The sequence below is a fragment of the Eucyclogobius newberryi genome, unplaced genomic scaffold (assembly GCF_026437365.1).
Source record: "Eucyclogobius newberryi isolate DKJ021-1_F unplaced genomic scaffold, fEucNew1.0.hap1 SCAF_141, whole genome shotgun sequence".
NCBI classification, from domain to species: Eukaryota; Metazoa; Chordata; class Actinopteri; order Gobiiformes; family Gobiidae; genus Eucyclogobius; species Eucyclogobius newberryi.
Window position 1 is genome coordinate 4119 of NW_027315770.1, and position 18382 is coordinate 22500.

The following is an 18382-nucleotide window of genomic DNA, read 5'->3' on the forward strand; positions in this document are numbered from 1 at the left end:
CTTCTGTGGACCTGAACTCCAGTGTCTTCTGTGGTCCTGAACTCCAGTGTCTTCTGCGGTCCTGAACTCCAGTGTCTTCTGCGGTCCTGAACTCCAGTGTCTTCTGCAGTCCTGAACTCCAGTGTCTTCTGTGGTCCTGAACTCCTGTGTCTTCTGTGGTCCTGTCTTCTGTGGTCCTTAACTCCAGTGTCTTCTGTGGTCCTGAACTCCAGTGTCTTCTGTGGTCCTGAACTCCAGTGTCTTCTGTGGTCCTGAACTCCAGTGTCTTCTGTGGTCCTGAACTCAAGTGTCTTCTGTGGTCCTGAACTCCAGTGTCTTCTGTGGTCCTGAACTCCAGTGTCTTCTGCGGTCCTGAACTCCTGTGTCTTCTGCGGTCCTGAACTCCAGTGTCTTCTGTGGTCCTGAACTCCAGTGTCTTCTTTGGTCCTGAACTCCAGTGTCTTCTGTGTTACTGAACTCCAGTGTCTTCTGTGGTACTGAACTCCAGTGTCTTCTGTGGTCCTGAACTCCAGTGTCTTCTGTGGTCCTGAACTCCAGTGTCTTCTGTGGTCCTGAACTCCAGTGTCTTCTGTGGTCCTGAACTCCAGTGTCTTCTGTGGTCCTGAACTCCAGTGTCTTCTGTGGTCCTGAACTCCAGTGTCTTCTGTGGTCCTGAACTCCAGTGTCTTCTGTGGTCCTGAACTCCAGTGTCTTCTGTGGACCTGAACTCCAGTGTCTTCTCTGGACCTGAACTCCAGTGTCTCCTGTGGACCTGAACTCCAGTGTCTTCTGTGGTCCTGAACTCCAGTGTCTTCTGTGGTCCTGAACTCCAGTGTCTTCTGTGGTCCTGAACTCCAGTGTCTTCTGTGGTCCTGAACTCCAGTGTCTCCTGTGGTCCTGAACTCCAGTGTCTTCTGTGGACCTGAACTCCAGTGTCTTCTGTGGTCCTGAACTCCAGTGTCTTCTGTGGTCCTGAACTCCAGTGTCTTCTGCGGTCCTGAACTCCAGTGTCTTCTGCGGTCCTGAACTCCAGTGTCTTCTGTGGTCCTGAACTCCAGTGTCTTCTGTGGTCCTGAACTCCAGTGTCTTCTGTGGTCCTGAACTCCAGTGTCTTCAGCAAGGTTTTAAGCAGGAGAAAAGATGGTTTGAAAGACGAGTTAAGGAAGCTATTTTTGTTAAAAAAGAAAGACCTTCTTTAAACAGAAATGGAGGACTAAGATTCAACCTTCCTGTGGTTTATAATGGAATTTTGAACCCCTAGAGAGGTCGAGGACCAGGACATTCAGATGTCCTCAGGTCCTCAGGGTGAGTGAGGGACACAGAGACAAAGGGGAGACTAATAGTCCATTAAAGGACTGGTAGTAAACAAATAGGGTAGCTCGTTAGAAACAAGGAGGGTAAGTTTCTGTATAAGTATAAGTATGTAAGTATAAGTCGCACCCCGGCCAAAACTATGAAAAAAGGTGCTTATGAAAAAAGGTGCTTATAGTATTTCCCTCACACCAGTGAATATTGTGAATATTCAGATCAGATCAAAGCTTTATGTTCTTTCTGCTCAGTTTGGAGCCGAGACGCAGCAGAGTAAAGTGGCCCCGAGTTCAGCCGCCAATCGACCCCTTCACCAGCGAGAGCAGGTCAGTGTGGCCCCTACTGTAGTACTGCAGTACTACTACTGTAATACTGCAGTACTACTGCAGTAGTACTGTAGTACTGCAGTACTACTACTGTAATACTGCAGTACTACTGCAGTAGTACTGTAGTACTGCAGTACTACTACTGTAATACTGCAGTACTACTGCAGTACTACAGTAGTACTGTTGTACTGCAGTACTACTACTGTAATACTGCAATACTACTGCAGTACTATTGTAGTACTGCTGTAGTACTGCAGTACTACTACTGTAATACTGCAGTACTACTGCAGTACTACTGTAGTACTGCTGTAGTACTACTGCAGTACTACTGCAGTACTACTGTAGTACTGCTGTAGTACTGCTGTAGTACTACTGCAGTACTACTGCAGTACTACTGTAGTACTGCTGTAGTACTGCTGCAGTACTACTGTAGTACTGCTGTAGTACTATTGCAGTACTTCTGCAGTACTACTGCAGTACTGCTGTAGTACTGCAGTATTACTAAAAAAAAATCTGATGATGAAGTAATGATTGAAACCTAAAACTAACAATAAAAACAAATAATAATATATTCATATTTGTGTTTCAGGGAAAGAGTGAGATTTTCGTGGATGTGGTGGAGAGAATGACTGTGGTGATCGGAGCAAACGTGAGTCAAACCTCTTCAAATGTAATAGAAGTAATGTGTTATGTACAGAAAATGTAATGCCTCATTGGTCCAGCAGGGCTCCATCACACCTACAGTGTACGTGTACTACAGTGTACGTGTACTACAGTGTACGTGTACTACAGTGTACTTGTACTACAGTGTACTTGTATTACAGTGTACTTGTATTACAGTGTACTTGTACTACAGTCTATTTGTACTACAGTCTATTTGTACTACAGTGTACGTGTACTACAGTGTACGTGTACTACAGTGTACTTGTACTACAGTGTACTTGTACTACAGTGTACGTGTACTACAGTGTACGTGCACTACAGTGTACGTGCACTACAGTGTACTTGTATTACAGTGTACTTGTATTACAGTGTACTTGTATTACAGTGTACTTGTACTACAGTCTATTTGTACTACAGTGTACGTGTACTACAGTGTACTTGTACTACAGTGTACTTGTACTACAGTGTACGTGTACTACAATGTACGTGCACTACAGTGTACGTGTACTACAGTGTACTTGTACTACAGTGTACTTGTACTACAGTGTACGTGTACTACAGTGTACGTGCACTACAGTGTACGTGTACTACAGTGTACTTGTACTACAGTGTACTTGTACTACAGTGTACGTGTACTACAGTGTACTTGTACTACAGTGTACTTGTACTACAGTGTACGTGCACTACAGTGTACGTGCACTACAGTGTACTTGCACTACAGTGTACTTGCACTACAGTCTATTTGTACTACAGTCTATTTGTACTACAGTCTATTTGTACTACAGTGTACGTGTACTACAGTGTACTTGTACTACAGTCTATTTGTACTACAGTCTATTTGTACTAGAGTGTATTAGTACTACAGTGTATTAGTACTACAGTGTATTAGTACTACAGTGTACGTGTACTACAGTGTACTTGTACTACAGTCTATTTGTACTACAGTGTATCTGTACTACAGTGTATTAGTACTACAGTGTACTTGTACTACAGTCTATTTGTACTACAGTGTATTAGTACTACAGTGTACGTGTACTACAGTGTACTTGTACTACAGTCTATTTGTACTACAGTGTATTAGTACTACAGTGTATTAGTACTACAGTGTATTAGTACTACAGTGTACGTGTACTACAGTGTACTTGTACTACAGTCTATTTGTACTACAGTGTATCTGTACTACAGTGTATTAGTACTACAGTGTATTAGTACTACAGTGTACTTGTACCACAGTGTACTTGTACTACAGTGTACGTGTACTACAGTGTACTTATACTACAGTGTACTTGTACTACAGTATCTGATGGTTTCCAGGGCGTGCTGATGAAGGCCGACGTGGAGGGTGAGATCCGGGTCAAGTGCTACACGCCGCGCTGCTCCGGTCAGTGTCTCTAAGCGTGTCTCTAAGCGTGTCTCTAAGCGTGTCTCTAAGCGTGTCTCTAAGCGTGTCTCTTAGCGTGTCTCTAAGCGTGTCTCTAAGCGTGTCTCTAAGCGTGACTCTAAGCGTGACTCAAAGCGTGTCTCTAAGCGTGTCTCTTAGCGTGTCTCTAAGCGTGTCTCTAAGCGTGTCTCTAAGCGTGACTCTAAGCGTGACTCAAAGCGTGACTCAAAGCGTGTCTCTAAGCGTGACTCTAAGCGTGTCTCTAAGCGTGTCTCTAAGCGTGACTCTAAGCGTGTCTCTAAGCGTGACTCTAAGCGTGTCTCTAAGCGTGTCTCTTAGCGTGTCTCTAAGCGTGTCTCTAAGCGTGACTCTAAGCGTGACTCAAAGCGTGTCTCTAAGCGTGACTCTAAGCGTGTCTCTAAGCGTGTCTCTAAGCGTGACTCTAAGCGTGACTCAAAGCGTGTCTCTAAGCGTGTCTCTAAGCGTGTCTCTAAGCGTGTCTCTAAGCGTGTCTCTAAGCGTGTCTCTAAGCGTGTCTCTAAGCGTGACTCTTAAGCGTGACTCTAAGCGTCTCTCTAAGCGTCTCTCTAAGCGTGTCTCTAAGCGTGACTCTAAGCGTGACTCTAAGCGTGTCTCTAAGCGTGTCTCTAAGCGTGACTCTAAGCGTGTCTCTAAGCGTGACTCTAAGCGTGACTCTTAAGCGTGACTCTAAGCGTGACTCTAAGCGTGACTCTAAGCGTGACTCTAAGCGTGATTCTAAGCGTGATTCTAAGCGTGACTCTAAGCGTGACTCTAAGCGTGACTCTAAGCGTGACTCTTAAGCGTGACTCTTAAGCGTGACTCTAAGCGTGACTCTAAGCGTGACTCTAAGCGTGACTCTAAGCGTGACTCTAAGCGTGACTCTAAGCGTGACTCTAAGCGTGACTCTAAGCGTGACTCTAAGCGTGACTCTAAGCGTGACTCTAAGCGTGATTCTAAGCGTGTCTCTAAGCGTGACTCTAAGCGTGACACTAAGCGTGACTCTAAGTGTGACTCTAAGCGTGATTCTAAGCGTGTCTCTAAGCGTGACTCTAAGCGTGTCTCTAAGCGTGACTCTTAAGCGCGTCTCTAAGCGTGTCTCCAAGCGTGTCTCTAAGCGTGTCTCTAAGCGTGTCTCTAAGCGTGACTCTTAAGCGTGTCTCTAAGCGTGACTCTAAGCGTGTCTCTAAGCGTGACTCTAAGCGTGTCTCTAAGCGTGTCTCTAAGCGTGACTCTTAAGCGTGTCTCTAAGCGTGACTCTAAGCGTGTCTCTAAGCGTGACTCTTAAGCGTGACTCTTAAGCGTGACTCTAAGCGTGTCTCTAAGCGTGACTCTAAGCGTGACTCTAAGCGTGATTCTAAGCTTGTCTCTAAGCGTGACTCTTAAGCGTGACTCTTAAGCGTGACTCTAAGCGTGTCTCTAAGCGTGACTCTAAGCGTGACTCTAAGCGTGACTCTAAGCGTGACTCTAAGCGTGTCTCTAAGCGTGACTCTAAGCGTGACTCTAAGCGTGTCTCTAAGCGTGTCTCTAAGCGTGTCTCTAAGCGTGACTCTAAGCGTGTCTCTAAGCGTTTCTCTAAGCGTGTCTCTAAGCGTGACTCTAAGCGTGTCTCTAAGCGTGTCTCTAAGCGTGTCTCTAAGCGTGTCTCTAAGCGTGACTCTAAGCGTGTCTCTAAGCGTAACTCTAAGCGTGACTCTAAGCGTGACTCTAAGCGTGACTCTAAGCGTGTCTCTAAGCGTGACTCGAAGCGTGTCTCTAAGCGTGACTCTAAGCGTGTCTCTAAGCTTGTCTCTAAGCGTGACTCTAAGCGTGACTCTAAGCGTGACTCTAAGCGTGACTCTAAGCGTGTCTCTAAGCGTGTCTCTAAGCGTGTCTCTAAGCGTGTCTCTAAGCGTGACTCTAAGCGTGTCTCTAAGCGTGTCTCTAAGCGTGTCTCTAAGCGTGTCTCTAAGCGTGACTCTAAGCGTGACTCTAAGCGTGTCTCTAAGCGTGACTCTTAAGCGTGACTCTTAAGCGTGACTCTAAGCGTGACTCTAAGCGTGACTCTAAGCGTGTCTCTAAGCGTTTCTCTAAGCGTGTCTCTAAGCGTGACTCTAAGCGTGTCTCTAAGCGTGTCTCTAAGCGTGTCTCTAAGCGTGTCTCTAAGCGTGACTCTAAGCGTGTCTCTAAGCGTAACTCTAAGCGTGACTCTAAGCGTGACTCTAAGCGTGTCTCTAAGCGTGACTCGAAGCGTGTCTCTAAGCGTGACTCTAATCGTGTCTCTAAGCTTGTCTCTAAGCGTGACTCTAAGCGTGACTCTAAGCGTGACTCTAAGCGTGACTCTAAGCGTGTCTCTAAGCGTGTCTCTAAGCGTGTCTCTAAGCGTGTCTCTAAGCGTGACTCTAAGCGTGTCTCTAAGCGTGTCTCTAAGCTTGACTCTAAGCGTGACTCTAAGCGTGACTCTAAGCGTGTCTCTAAGCGTGTCTCTAAGCGTGTCTCTAAGCGTGTCTCTAAGCGTGTCTCTAAGCGTGTCTCTAAGCGTGTCTAAGCGTGTCTCTAAGCGTGACTCTAAGCGTGTCTCTAAGCGTGACTCTAAGCGTGTCTCTAAGCGTGTCTCTAAGCGTGACTCTAAGCGTGTCTCTAAGCGTGTCTCTAAGCGTGTCTCTAAGCGTGTCTCTAAGCGTGTCTCTAAGCGTGTCTCCAAGCGTGACTCTAAGCGTGTCTCTAAGCGTGATTCTAAGCGTGTCTCTAAGCGTGACTCTAAGCGTGACTCTAAGCGTGACTCGAAGCGTGACTCGAAGCGTGACTCGAAGCGTGACTCTAAGCGTGTCTCTAAGCGTGTCTCTAAGCGTGGCTCTAAGCGTGACTCTAAGCGTGACTCTAAGCGTGACTCTAAGCGTGACTCTAAGCGTGTCTCTAAGCGTGTCTCTAAGCGTGTCTCTAAGCGTGTCTCCAAGCGTGTCTCCAAGCGTGACTCTAAGCGTGTCTCTAAGCGTGACTCTTAGCGTGTCTCTAAGCGTGACTCTAAGCGTGTCTCTAAGCGTAACTCTAAGCGTGTCTCTAAGCGTGTCTCTAAGCGTGGCTCTAAGCGTGGCTCTAAGCGTGGCTCTAAGCGTGGCTCTAAGCGTGTCTCTAAGCGTGTCTCTAAGCGTGTCTCTAAGCGTGACTCTAAGCGTGACTCTAAGCGTGTCTCTAAGCGTGTCTCTAAGCGTGTCTCTAAGCGTAACTCTAAGCGTGTCTCTAAGCGTGTCTCTAAGCGTGACTCTAAGCGTGTCTCTAAGCGTGACTCTAAGCGTGTCTCGAAGCGTGACTTGAAGCGTGTCTCTAAGTGTGGCTCTAAGCGTGACTCTAAGCGTGTCTCTAAGCGTGTCTCTAAGCGTGTCTCTAAGCGTGTCTCTAAGCGTGACTCTAAGCGTGACTCTAAGCGTGTCTCTAAGCGTGTCTCTAAGCGTGTCTCTAAGCGTGACTCTAAGCGTGTCTCTAAGCGTGACTCTAAGCGTGTCTCTAAGCGTGACTCTAAGCGTGACTCTAAGCGTGACTCTAAGCGTGACTCTAAGCGTGTCTCTAAGCGTGACTCTAAGCGTGACTCTAAGCGTGACTCTAAGCGTGTCTCTAAGCGTGACTCTAAGCGTGTGCTATGTTTCCTGCAGAGATGAGGATCGGTCTAAACGAGGACTTCAGTATCGGCCGCGCTCAGCTCAGAGGTAATTCCTTCTGTCTGTCGTTGATGGTGTCTGTGTTTCTGGAGGTTACGGCGCCCTCTCCTGGTCTGTCTTGTGTCTGTCGTTGATGGTGTCTGTGTTTCTGCAGGTTACGGCGCCCTCTCCTGGTCTGTCTTGTGTCTGTCGTTGATGGTGTCTGTGTTTCTGGAGGTGATGGCGCCCTCTCCTGGTCTGTCTTGTGTCTGTCGTTGATGGTGTCTGTGTTTCTGGAGGTGATGGCGCCCTCTGCTGGTCTGTCTTGTGTCTGTCGTTGATGGTGTCTGTGTTTCTGGAGATCATGGCGCCCTCTCCTGGTCTGTCTTGTGTCTGTCGTTGATGGTGTCTGTGTTTCTGGAGGTGATGGCGCCCTCTCCTGGTCTGTCTTGTGTCTGTCGTTGATGGTGTCTGTGTTTCTGGAGATGATGGCGCCCTCTGCTGGTCTGTCTTGTGTCTGTCGTTGATGGTGTCTGTGTTTCTGGAGGTGATGGCGCCCTCTCCTGGTCTGTCTTGTGTCTGTCGTTGATGGTGTCTGTGTTTCTGGAGGTGACGGCGCCCTCTCCTGGTCTGTCTTGTGTCTGTCGTTGATGGTGTCTGTGTTTCTGGAGGTGAAGGCGCCCTCTCCTGGTCTGTCTTGTGTCTGTCGTTGATGGTGTCTGTGTTTCTGGAGGTGATGGCGCCCTCTGCTGGTCTGTCTTGTGTCTGTCGTTGATGGTGTCTGTGTTTCTGGAGGTGATGGCGCCCTCTCTGGTCTGTCTTGTGTCTGTCGTTTATGGTGTCTGTGTTTCTGGAGGTTACGGCGCCCTCTCCTGGTCTGTCTTGTGTCTGTCGTTGATGGTGTCTGTGTTTCTGGAGGTGATGGCGCCCTCTGCTGGTCTGTCTTGTGTCTGTCGTTGATGGTGTCTGTGTTTCTGGAGGTGATGGCGCCCTCTCCTGGTCTGTCTTGTGTCTGTCGTTGATGGTGTCTGTGTTTCTGGAGGTGATGGCGCCCTCTCCTGGTCTGTCTTGTGTCTGTCGTTGATGGTGTCTGTGTTTCTGGAGATGATGGCGCCCTCTGCTGGTCTGTCTTGTGTCTGTCGTTGATGGTGTCTGTGTTTCTGGAGGTGATGGCGCCCTCTCCTGGTCTGTCTTGTGTCTGTCGTTGATGGTGTCTGTGTTTCTGGAGATGATGGCGCCCTCTGCTGGTCTGTCTTGTGTCTGTCGTTGATGGTGTCTGTGTTTCTGGAGGTGATGGCGCCCTCTCCTGGTCTGTCTTGTGTCTGTCGTTGATGGTGTCTGTGTTTCTGGAGGTGATGGCGCCCTCTCTGGTCTGTCTTGTGTCTGTCGTTGATGGTGTCTGTGTTTCTGGAGGTGATGGCGCCCTCTCCTGGTCTGTCTTGTGTCTGTCGTTGATGGTGTCTTTGTTTCTGGAGGTGATGGCGCCCTCTCCTGGTCTGTCTTGTGTCTGTCGTTGATGGTGTCTGTGTTTCTGGAGGTGACGGCGCCCTCTCCTGGTCTGTCTTGTGTCTGTCGTTGATGGTGTCTGTGTTTCTGGAGGTTACGGCGCCCTCTCCTGGTCTGTCTTGTGTCTGTCGTTGATGGTGTCTGTGTTTCTGGAGGTTACGGCGCCCTCTCCTGGTCTGTCTTGTGTCTGTCGTTGATGGTGTCTGTGTTTCTGGAGGTGATGGCGCCCTCTCCTGGTCTGTCTTGTGTCTGTCGTTGATGGTGTCTGTGTTTCTGGAGGTGATGGCGCCCTCTGCTGGTCTGTCTTGTGTCTGTCGTTGATGGTGTCTGTGTTTCTGGAGGTGATGGCGCCCTCTCCTGGTCTGTCTTGTGTCTGTCGTTGATGGTGTCTGTGTTTCTGGAGGTGATGGCGCCCTCTCCTGGTCTGTCTTGTGTCTGTCGTTGATGGTGTCTGTGTTTCTGGAGGTGATGGCGCCCTCTCTGGTCTGTCTTGTGTCTGTCGTTGATGGTGTCTGTGTTTCTGGGGGTGATGGCGCCCTCTCCTGGTCTGTCTTGTGTCTGTCGTTGATGGTGTCTGTGTTTCTGGAGATGATGGCGCCCTCTCCTGGTCTGTCTTGTGTCTGTCGTTGATGGTGTCTGTGTTTCTGGAGATGATGGCGCCCTCTGCTGGTCTGTCTTGTGTCTGTCGTTGATGGTGTCTTTGTTTCTGGAGGTGATGGCGCCCTCTCCTGGTCTGTCTTGTGTCTGTCGTTGATGGTGTCTGTGTTTCTGGAGGTGACGGCGCCCTCTCCTGGTCTGTCTTGTGTCTGTCGTTGATGGTGTCTGTGTTTCTGGAGGTGATGGCGCCCTCTCCTGGTCTGTCTTGTGTCTGTCGTTGATGGTGTCTGTGTTTCTGGAGGTGATGGCGCCCTCTCCTGGTCTGTCTTGTGTCTGTCGTTGATGGTGTCTGTGTTTCTGGAGGTTACGGCGCCCTCTCCTGGTCTGTCTTGTGTCTGTCGTTGATGGTGTCTGTGTTTCTGGAGGTTACGGCGCCCTCTCCTGGTCTGTCTTGTGTCTGTCGTTGATGGTGTCTGTGTTTCTGGAGGTGATGGCGCCCTCTCCTGGTCTGTCTTGTGTCTGTCGTTGATGGTGTCTGTGTTTCTGGAGGTGATGGCGCCCTCTGCTGGTCTGTCTTGTGTCTGTCGTTGATGGTGTCTGTGTTTCTGGAGGTGATGGCGCCCTCTCCTGGTCTGTCTTGTGTCTGTCGTTGATGGTGTCTGTGTTTCTGGAGGTGATGGCGCCCTCTCCTGGTCTGTCTTGTGTCTGTCGTTGATGGTGTCTGTGTTTCTGCAGGTTATGGTGCTGCGGTGAGAGTGGACCAGTGCAGCTTCCACCAGAGCGTCAAACTGGACGAGTTCGACACCAGCAGGATCCTGGCACTCTGTCCGTCACAAGGAGAGGTACGACGTCTGCTTTTTAGAATAATATAACGATGAATAAAACATATATAGTTGTAGTATAAATGTACTTTTCCTTCTTGCAGCAGACGGTGATGCAGTACCAGCTGAGTGAGGAGCTCCCGTGTGCCGCGCCCTTCAGGCTGTTCCCCACCATCGAGAGAGACGCCTCGGGACGGTAACTTTACTGCTGCTGCTGCTGCTGCTACTGCTACTACTAGCAGTAGCAGCAGCAGCAGCAGTATTAATAGTAATAGTAGCAGTAGCAGTAGCAGTAGCAGCAGCAGCAGCAGCAGCAGCAGTAGCAGTAGCAGTAGCAGTAGCAGTAGCAGTAGTAGTAGCAGCAGTAGTAGCAGCAGTAGCAGTAGCAGTAGCAGCAGCAGCAGTAGCAGCAGCAGCAGCAGCAGCAGCAGCAGCAGTACTACATTAAGCTAACCATGCTCTAGTGCGGTACAGGGCGCCCTCTGGTGGCCTGCAGTGGTATTACAGTTGTGTTTAAACCTGTGTTCACAGATTACTGATGTACCTGAAACTGCGCTGTGACCTGCCGCCCAAAATGTACTGTATCTATTCAAATATAACACGGAACACAAAACGTACTGCTTTTGTAGTAAAGTATCTCAGAACATATGATAGTGTTCCTATAGGACAGGGGGGGGCAATTCTTTTCCTCCGAGGGCCATATTCGAATCCAGGCCTGTAGCGGAGGGCCGGCTCGCCATCATTGGTGTGAAGAAAAAAAAATCCCAAAAATGAAATATCAAATAAAATATAACTTTTCTGTCAAATATAGGCTATTGAATCTATTATTTAATTCATTTCACGTCATATGTATTAAGGATACACGTGCAGACAGATGCTGAGGGCAAAAAAGGTTATTTATTTTTTTTAAATATTACTTGGACAAGCTTGGCGGGCCGGATTGAAAGGCCCTGCGGGCCGGATGCGGCCCGCGGGCCGTAGTTTGCCCACCCCTGCTATAGTACATAGTATTTGGATATTTCAGTGCGTAGTGCAGTACATAACTGTAGTTCCTGGTCTGTCCTCAGAGCGGCGCTGAACGTCCAGGCGTCGGTCAGCGTGCCCAAAGGCTCCGTCAGGTCAGTCCATTCAAATGTCACACAAATCACCCCCGTCTGAGGCAGGACAGTGACGTGTGCAGAGGTTGTGGGTTCAACTCTGTGAAGGAGGGACGCATTTGTCTGGAAAATGTCCCATGTAAATGCTGTGACTCCTGACGCTCTGTCTGTGTTTGGACAAGGCGCTCCTTTGCATGGACGCGACTCGGCAGCAGGACCAGATGAAGCCTGCTCTTTATGCTCTTTGACTGACATCTGTATGAAAGGATATTTGTCTGTACGACGCTCGAGAGCTTGAACAGTGCAATGAATGAAACAAACTGTGCAAAAGAAAGTGTTCAAAGCCTGAATGAGTTTGTGTTTGTGTGATGGAGCCGCACGAGGAGCTGTTTGTCCCAGAGACATCTCAGTCTTACCATCAAAACCATCAAGACCTTTGAAAACAAGAAGTAACAGTTTCAAATCTCAAACAAACTGGAGGCCAAAGGAGCGTTCCTGTCCGAGGTCGACACCCAAAGTGTTCAAGCCGTTTCCTCGAAGACGACAGGGACAAACGGAGTTAACGATGCTCATAGGAAATGATCAAATGTCCCAGAGCGCCCCCTGTCCTTAGGGCCTCCTTCTGCAGGAGAAACTACTAAAGCCTTTGGGAGGAAGCTTCAGTTGTAGTCATCTGGACTCAGTTTAGAGTTTAGTTTTCTAAACTGAGTCCAGATGAAACAACTGAAACTTTTTCTACAATGGAACACTCCTGGACGAATGAGGGACACGCCCACATACTAAAGCCTTTGGTAGAAAGTAGAAACCTGGAGGTAGCCCACACCTGCTGTGGTGGGCTCTGAACCCTGCTGTGGTGGGCTCTGAACCCTGCTGTGGTGGGCTTTGAACCCTGCTGTGGTGGGCTCTGAACCCTGCTGTGGTGGGCTCTGGACCCTGCTGTGGTGGGCTCTGGACCCTGCTGTGGTGGGCTCTGAACCCTGCTGTGGTGGGCTCTGAACCCTGCTGTGGTGGGCTCTGGACCCTGCTGTAGTGGGCTCTGGACCCTGCTGTGGTGGGCTCTGAACCCTGCTGTGGTGGGCTCTGAACCCTGCTGTGGTGGGCTCTGGACCCTGCTGTGGTGGGCTCTGAACCCTGCTGTGGTGGGCTCTGGACCCTGCTGTGGTGGGCTCTGAACCCTGCTGTGGTGGGCTCTGAACCCTGCTGTAGTGGGCTCTGGACCCTGCTGTGGTGGGCTCTGAACCCTACTGTGGTGGGCTCTGAACCCTGCTGTGGTGGGCTCTGATCCCTGCTGTGGTGGGCTCTGATCCCTGCTGTGGTGGGCTCTGATCCCTGCTGTGGTGGGCTCTGAACCCTGCTGTGGTGGGCTCTGAACCCTGCTGTGGTGGGCTCTGAACCCTACTGTGGTGGGCTCTGAACCCTGCTGTGGTGGGCTCTGATCCCTGCTGTGGTGGGCTCTGATCCCTGCTGTGGTGGGCTCTGATCCCTGCTGTGGTGGGCTCTGAACCCTGCTGTGGTGGGCTCTGAACCCTGCTGTGGTGGGCTCTGAACCCTGACTGGAAAACTGTGTCCTTTACGTGTTTACCTGTGTGTTGTTTACCTGTGTGTTGTTTACTTGTTTACCTGTGTGTTGTTTACCTGTGTGTTGTTTACCTGTGTGTTGTTTACATATGTGTTGTTTACCTGTGTTGTTTACATGTGTGTTATCTACTTGTTTACCTTTGTGTTGTTTACCTGTGTGTTGTTTACTTGTTTACCTGTGTGTTGTTTACCTGTGTGTTGTTCACCTGTGTGTTGTTTACCTGTGTGTTGTTTACATATGTGTTGTTTACCTGTGTTGTTTACATGTGTGTTATCTACTTGTTTACCTTTGTGTTGTTTACCTGTGTGTTGTTTACATGTGTGTTGTTTACTTGTTTGCATGTGTGTTGTTTACCTGTGTGTTGTTTACCTGTGTGTTGTTTACTTGTTTGCATGTGTGTTGTTTACCTGTGTGTTGTTTACATGTGTGTTGTTTACTTGTTTACATGTGTGTTGTTTACCTGTGTGTTGTTTACTTGTTTACCTGTGTGTTGTTTACCTGTGTGTTGTTTACTTGTTTACCTGTGTGTTGTTTACCTGTGTGTTGTTTACTTGTTTGCATGTGTGTTGTTTACCTGTGTGTTGTTTACATGTATGTTGTTTACTTGTTTACATGTGTGTTGTTTACCTGTGTGTTGTTTACCTGTGTGTTGTTTACTTGTTTACCTGTGTGTTGTTTACCTGTGTGTTGTTTACCTGTGTGTTGTTTACCTGTGTGTTGTTTACTTGTTTACCTGTGTGTTGTTTACATGTGTGTTGTTTACCTGTGTGTTGTTTACCTGTGTGTTGTTTACTTGTTTACCTGTGTGTTGTTTACCTGTGTGTTGTTTACATGTGTGTTGTTTACCTGTGTGTTGTTTACCTGTGTGTTGTTTACTTGTTTACCTGTGTGTTGTTTACCTGTGTGTTGTTTACCTGTGTGTTGTTTACATGTGTGTTGTTTACCTGTGTGTTGTTTACCTGTGTGTTGTTTACCTGTGTGTTGTTTACTTGTTTACCTGTGTGTTGTTTACCTGTGTGTTGTTTACCTGTGTGTTGTTTACCTGTGTGTTGTTTACCTGTGTGTTGTTTACCTGTGTGTTGTTTACTTGTTTACCTGTGTGTTGTTTACCTGTGTGTTGTTTACTTGTTTACCTGTGTGTTGTTTACCTGTGTGTTGTTTACCTGTGTGTTGTTTACCTGTGTGTTGTTTACTTGTTTGCATGTGTGTTGTTTACCTGTGTGTTGTTTACATGTGTGTTGTTTACTTGTTTACATGTGTGTTGTTTACCTGTGTGTTGTTTACCTGTGTGTTGTTTACCTGTGTGTTGTTTACTTGTTTACCTGTGTGTTGTTTACCTGTGTGTTGTTTACCTGTGTGTTGTTTACCTGTGTGTTGTTTACTTGTTTACCTGTGTGTTGTTTACATGTGTGTTGTTTACCTGTGTGTTGTTTACCTGTGTGTTGTTTACTTGTTTACCTGTGTGTTGTTTACATGTGTGTTGTTTACCTGTGTGTTGTTTACTTGTTTACCTGTGTGTTGTTTACCTGTGTGTTGTTTACATGTGTGTTGTTTACCTGTGTGTTGTTTACCTGTGTGTTGTTTACATGTGTGTTGTTTACCTGTGTGTTGTTTACCTGTGTGTTGTTTACTTGTTTACCTGTGTGTTGTTTACATGTGTGTTGTTTACCTGTGTGTTGTTTACCTGTGTGTTGTTTACCTGTGTGTTGTTTACTTGTTTACCTGTGTTGTTTACCTGTGTGTTGTTTACTTGTTTACCTGTGTGTTGTTTACCCGTGTGTTGTTTACCTGTGTGTTGTTTACCTGTGTGTTGTTTACTTGTTTACCTGTGTGTTGTTTACCTGTGTGTTGTTTACTTGTTTACCTGTGTGTTGTTTACCTGTGTGTTGTTTACTTGTTTACCTGTGTGTTGTTTACTTGTTTACCTGTGTGTTGTTTACCTCTGTGTTGTTTACCTGTGTGTTGTTTACCTGTGTGTTGTTTACTTGTTTACCTGTGTGTTGTTTACCTGTGTGTTGTTTACTTGTTTACCTGTGTGTTGTTTACCTGTGTGTTGTTTACCTGTGTGTTGTTTACATGTGTGTTGTTTACCTGTGTGTTGTTTACCTGTGTGTTGTTTACTTGTTTACCTGTGTGTTGTTTACCTGTGTGTTGTTTACCTGTGTGTTGTTTACCTGTGTGTTGTTTACTTGTTTACCTGTGTGTTGTTTACCTGTGTGTTGTTTACTTGTTTACCTGTGTGTTGTTTACCTGTGTGTTGTTTACCTGTGTGTTGTTTACCTGTGTTGTTTACTTGTTTACCTGTGTGTTGTTTACCTCTGTGTTGTTTACCTGTGTGTTGTTTACCTGTGTGTTGTTTACTTGTTTACCTGTGTGTTGTTTACCTGTGTGTTGTTTACTTGTTTACCTGTGTGTTGTTTACCTGTGTGTTGTTTACCTGTGTGTTGTTTACATGTGTGTTGTTTACCTGTGTGTTGTTTACCTGTGTGTTGTTTACTTGTTTACCTGTGTGTTGTTTACCTGTGTGTTGTTTACCTGTGTGTTGTTTACCTGTGTGTTGTTTACTTGTTTACCTGTGTGTTGTTTACCTGTGTGTTGTTTACTTGTTTACCTGTGTGTTGTTTACCTGTGTGTTGTTTACCTGCGTGTTGTTTACCTGTGTGTTGTTTACTTGTTTACCTGTGTGTTTACCTGTGTGTTGTTTACCTGTGTGTTGTTTACCTGTGTGTTGTTTACTTGTTTACCTGTGTTGTTTACCTGTGTGTTGTTTACTTGTTTACCTGTGTGTTGTTTACCCGTGTGTTGTTTACCTGTGTGTTGTTTACCTGTGTGTTGTTTACTTGTTTACCTGTGTGTTGTTTACCTGTGTGTTGTTTACTTGTTTACCTGTGTGTTGTTTACCTGTGTGTTGTTTACCTGTGTTGTTTACTTGTTTACCTGTGTGTTGTTTACCTGTGTGTTGTTTACTTGTTTACCTGTGTGTTGTTTACCTGTGTGTTGTTTACTTGTTTACCTGTGTGTTGTTTACCTGTGTGTTGTTTACCTGTGTGTTGTTTACCTGTGTGTTGTTTACTTGTTTACATGTGTGTTGTTTACCTGTGTGTTGTTTACTTGTTTACCTGTGTGTTGTTTACCTGTGTGTTGTTTACCTGCGTGTTGTTTACCTGTGTGTTGTTTACTTGTTTACCTGTGTGTTTACCTGTGTGTTGTTTACCTGTGTGTTGTTTACCTGTGTGTTGTTTACTTGTTTACCTGTGTTGTTTACCTGTGTGTTGTTTACTTGTTTACCTGTGTGTTGTTTACCCGTGTGTTGTTTACCTGTGTGTTGTTTACCTGTGTGTTGTTTACTTGTTTACCTGTGTGTTGTTTACCTGTGTGTTGTTTACTTGTTTACCTGTGTGTTGTTTACCTGTGTGTTGTTTACCTGTGTTGTTTACTTGTTTACCTGTGTGTTGTTTACTTGTTTACCTGTGTGTTGTTTACCTGTGTGTTGTTTACTTGTTTACCTGTGTGTTGTTTACCTGTGTGTTGTTTACCTGTGTGTTGTTTACTTGTTTACCTGTGTGTTGTTTACCTGTGTGTTGTTTACAGTCTGTCTCAGGAGCTGAGCAGTCCGGACCAGAGTGCAGAGCTGAAGACTCGTGTGGTTCTTTGGTCCATCCCGAAGTTTAACGGAGGAACTCAGCTCTCTGCCATTTTTAAGGTCAGACAAGTGCACAAACAAACAAACAAACAAACAAACAAACAAACAAACAAACAAACAAACAAACAAACAAACAAACAAACAAACAAACAAACAAACAAACAAACAAACAAACAAACAAACAAACAAACAAACAAACAAACAAACAAACACACACACACACACACACACACACACACACACACAAAGACACACACACAAACAAACAAAGACACACACACAAACAAACAAACAAAGACACACACACACAAAACGTAGAAATATCAGGTCATGTCTGTCCCTCGTGTCTGTCCCTCATCTCTTTCCCTCATGTCTGTCCCTCATCTCTGCCCCTCGTGTCTGTCCCTCATCTCTTTCCCTCGTGTCTGTCCCTCATCTCTGCCCCTCGTGTCTGTCCCTCATCTCTGCCCCTCGTGTCTGTCCCTCATCTCTGCCCCTCGTGTCTGTCCCTCATCTCTGCCCCTCGTGTCTGTCCCTCATCTCTGCCCCTCATCTCTGCCCCTCGTGTCTGTCCCTCATCTCTGCCCCTCGTGTCTGTCCCTCATCTCTGCCCCTCGTGTCTGCCCCTCATCTCTGCCCCTCGTGTCTGTCCCTCATCTCTGCCCCTCATCTCTGTCCCTCATCTCTGCCCCTCATGTCTTACCCTCATGTCTGTCCCTCATCTCTGTCCCTCATCTCTGCCCCTCATCTCTGCCCCTCATCTCTGTCCCTCATCTCTGCCCCTCATGTCTGTCCCTCATCTCTGCCCCTCATCTCTGTCCCTCATCTCTGCCCCTCATGTCTTACCCTCATGTCTGTCCCTCATCTCTGCCCCTCATCTCTGTCCCTCATCTCTGCCCCTCATGTCTTACCCTCATGTCTGTCCCTCATCTCTGCCCCTCATGTCTGTCCCTCATCTCTGCCCCTCATGTCTGTCCCTCATCTCTGCCCCTCATCTCTGTCCCTCATCTCTGCCCCTCATGTCTTACCCTCATGTCTGTCCCTCATCTCTGCCCCTCATGTCTGTCCCTCATCTCTGCCCCTCGTGTCTGCCCCTCATCTCTGCCCCTCGTGTCTGCCCCTCATCTCTGCCCCTCGTGTCTGCAGCTGGACGTCCCGGGCTTGACCTCTTCTTCTCTGCTGGAGCTCGGTCCAGTCGGTCTGAGTTTTGAAGTTCCCAGATGGACCTGCAGTGGACTCCAGATCCGCTTCCTGAGACTGAGTCCGGTCCAGCCCAGTCCAGGAGAGAGATGGGTCCGATACACCACCCACTCGGACTCCTACACCGTCAGGGTCTAATCCCACTCGGACTCCTACACCGTCAGGGTCTAATCCCACTCGGACTCCTACACCGTCAGGGTCTAATCCCACTCGGACTCCTACACCGTCAGGGTCTAATCCCACTCGGACTCCTACACCGTCAGGGTCTAATCCCACTCGGACTCCTACACCGTCAGGGTCTAAACCCACTCGGACTCCTACACCGTCAGGGTCTAAACCCACTCGGACTCCTACACCGTCAGGGTCTAAACCCACTCGGACTCCTACACCGTCAGGGTCTAAACCCACTCGGACTCCTACACCGTCAGGGTCTAATCCCACTCGGACTCCTACACCGTCAGGGTCTAAACCCACTCGGACTCCTACACCGTCAGGGTCTAAACCCACTCGGACTCCTACACCGTCAGGGTCTAAACCCACTCGGACTCCTACACCGTCAGGGTCTAAACCCACTCGGACTCCTACACCGTCAGGGTCTAATCCCACTCGGACTCCTACACCGTCAGGGTCTAAACCCACTCGGACTCCTA

The 18382-nt window shown here is 47.7% G+C and overlaps 1 protein-coding gene across 1 annotated transcript in view; it reads left to right on the top strand.

The window, feature by feature from the left end:
- Positions 1–1505: 1505 nt before the first annotated feature.
- Positions 1506–18382, top strand: part of LOC140360158 (AP-4 complex subunit mu-1-like) — a gene marked incomplete at its 5' end in the record, with an annotated part of 17061 nt that continues 184 nt past the window's right edge. Inside the window, 10 exons of the mRNA XM_072445404.1 lie at positions 1506–1613; positions 2203–2262; positions 3591–3657; positions 7305–7358; positions 10128–10234; positions 10318–10409; positions 10745–10789; positions 11281–11331; positions 16481–16592; positions 17679–18382. The exon at positions 17679–18382 is cut by the window's right edge and continues 184 nt beyond it. Of these exons, the coding sequence (XP_072301505.1) occupies positions 1506–1613; positions 2203–2262; positions 3591–3657; positions 7305–7358; positions 10128–10234; positions 10318–10409; positions 10745–10789; positions 11281–11331; positions 16481–16592; positions 17679–17870 (888 nt within the window). The remainder of the gene's footprint in view (positions 1614–2202; positions 2263–3590; positions 3658–7304; positions 7359–10127; positions 10235–10317; positions 10410–10744; positions 10790–11280; positions 11332–16480; positions 16593–17678) is intronic.